At 43.3% G+C, this 2,430-nt stretch overlaps 1 protein-coding gene across 1 annotated transcript in view; it reads left to right on the forward strand.

The window, feature by feature from the left end:
* The window catches only part of TBPL2 (TATA-box binding protein like 2), a 24,155-nt gene that overhangs the window by 19,635 nt on the left and 2,090 nt on the right, over positions 1-2,430 (forward strand). Inside the window, exon 6 of the mRNA XM_019518429.1 lies at positions 1,316-1,410. Coding sequence (XP_019373974.1) covers positions 1,316-1,410 — 95 coding nt within the window. The remainder of the gene's footprint in view (positions 1-1,315; positions 1,411-2,430) is intronic.

Genomic DNA, 2,430 nt, shown 5'->3' on the forward strand with positions numbered 1-2,430 from the left:
GTGACCTGATCGTAGAAGGCAATCAGGTTGGTCTGACATGATCTCCCCCTAATAAATCCATGCTGATTGCCCCTGAGCATCATTTCTGATGCCGGCCCATCACAAATGTGCTCCTTGATGATCTTCTCAAAGAGTTTCTCCAGGATTGAGGTAAGACTGACGGGCCTATGGTTGCCCGGGTCCTCCCTCTTCCCTTTCTTAAAGATGGGGACCACATTTGCTACCTTCCAATCATCTGGCACCTGGCCCAAGCACCACGATTGCTCATAGAGCCGTGCCAGGGGCCCTGCAATAACCCCAGCTAGCTCCCTCAACACCCTGGGGTGGAGAGCATCCAGACCCGCTGACTTGAACGCGTCCAGCCCCTCCAGAAGCTCTCTAACCCGGTCCTCCCCAACCTGACAGCACCTGGCCTTGTTGACTAGCTGCTGTGAGTCTTTGTCTATTTCTCTACCTGTTATATTTGAAAGAAGTGTTTCTAAGGGCCCCTCTGCATGCGCAGGTTAAGGCACAATGGGATCTAATGCCCGATACCCCATTTGTGCCACACATGCATGGCAGGAGGCGTGATTGTCAGATGGTGCATTAGAGCCCATGGTGCCTTATTGCCAGTGCACTTGGAGCCCGATCCCATGTGGAGGGGTACCCCATGGCTGAGAGCCCTGTCAGCTGGGAGCTCAGATTGGCTGACAAGGCTCCCAGGCACAGGGTGGTCCCTGGCCACTAGTTTAATTAACGGCATGATAGGAGGTGACTACAAAGTTGTTATACATTTTGTGGAATAACTTTGTATCTTGTTCCTCTTTTTTTTATCATGCTATTAACTGATTGAACATGTGGCCAGGTGAATAATTTAAGTCATAAATAACTGCTTAATCAGGCCTGAAGTGCTATGTGTAGATGAGGTCTAACAACTTCTCTTGTTGGCCTCAGTCTATCCTGGTCCAATATTAGTGCAATGCCAGTTCCCGCAAATGCGAGAGTGTAACTGTAGACTCTAGAGCTCGGTGGCCCACCTCTTAGGAGACTGAACATCCACAATTCCAGTGGGGACAGAAGTTTACAGGTCTCCAGTAGAAATTTACAGGTTCTAAGGACATATGAAAATAGCAAACACATATCTCAATGTATTGACTCCTAGATAAGACAGCTTCTTCTGAATGTGGTTAAGTAACTTACATTAGTGTATAAGCAGCCTATGCCTCAGAGGGGAGGATCAGTCAGGGGGACAGTTGTTCATTTTGTTTTATTTTTGCTAGCTTTAATAAAGCCATAAAGTGGTGTTCCTACCCATTCTTCCTTTTTCTTTAAACAGTTATGAACCAGAACTGTTTCCTGGGCTTATTTATAGAATGGTCAAACCAAGGATTGTGTTGCTGATCTTTGTTTCTGGAAAAGTTGTGTTGACTGGTAAGTAATCTCCCTTCATACAGCAGTAACATGTGTATGAAGAAAAATCTTGTCTTCTATTAGTTAGAAGCTGGCTAAGCTAACACTTATAGCACAAACAGTTTTTGCCAGTAAAAAACATGGAGTATCCTTTTAGTGAAATACAAATAACAGCTATAAGACAATACGTTACTAAAAGGCTTCATAGAAGTTCAAATAATTTCTCCAAAAAAATTCCATACCACTCAACAAGCATCTTGAGTTCCTGAAGCAAAGTAATTCCTGACTTGTGGCCAAGGTATCACCTTTCAGCATAGTTAAGATCTGTCTTGATAACTGATTCCATTACATTGGAAAAGATGCAAAATTCTCTTAGAAATTAGTTTCTTTCCCCTCTTGATTAGAAAACTACTTTACCACTGCAATGCAGTATGGTATTTGCGTGGCTTTGGGTGGGGGGGAGCAGAAGTGCACTAAAATGTAATTTGTCTTTATCTTGGTTCAGTTCTGTTCTGTTCTGTAGTACACCTGACCTTAAGCAAGTCCTGTATTTAATCAATATGTATGATGGATAAGCCTTGAATTCAAGGCTTGTAGGTAAATATTAATATTCCTGGATGAGCACTCCAGAACATTCATTCTGCAGTAGTTACTGTGTTAGGCAAATTCTCCTTTTGTACGTTGAATAAAACTCTAAATTGTATTCCCATCAGATATAAGACCTCTTTCACAGAATCATGAAAAGGTAGGACTGGATGGCACCTTCAGATGTCATCCGGTCCACTTTAACAAAAGGGTTTCGGACGTGCTTCAGAAACAAACAAAATGAGCTGCCCTTACCTGAAGGACCTTCAAAAATTAACAAATCCATGAATGAATTAAATGAATTGGACCAAGGAGGTATTCAGAATAAAAAGCTTAAATGTGTTCTCCCCCAACCCCCTCCTTTGTAGGTCCTGTGAGGTCATGCTGGCCAGCTCCACTCCACTGATGAAATCCAAAATATTCTGAGGACACAATTGGCAAAAACAACCCCCCCCC

This window comes from Gavialis gangeticus, unplaced genomic scaffold (assembly GCF_001723915.1).
Source record: "Gavialis gangeticus isolate Ggan-Ray unplaced genomic scaffold, GavGan_comp1, whole genome shotgun sequence".
NCBI lineage: Eukaryota > Metazoa > Chordata > Crocodylia > Gavialidae > Gavialis > Gavialis gangeticus.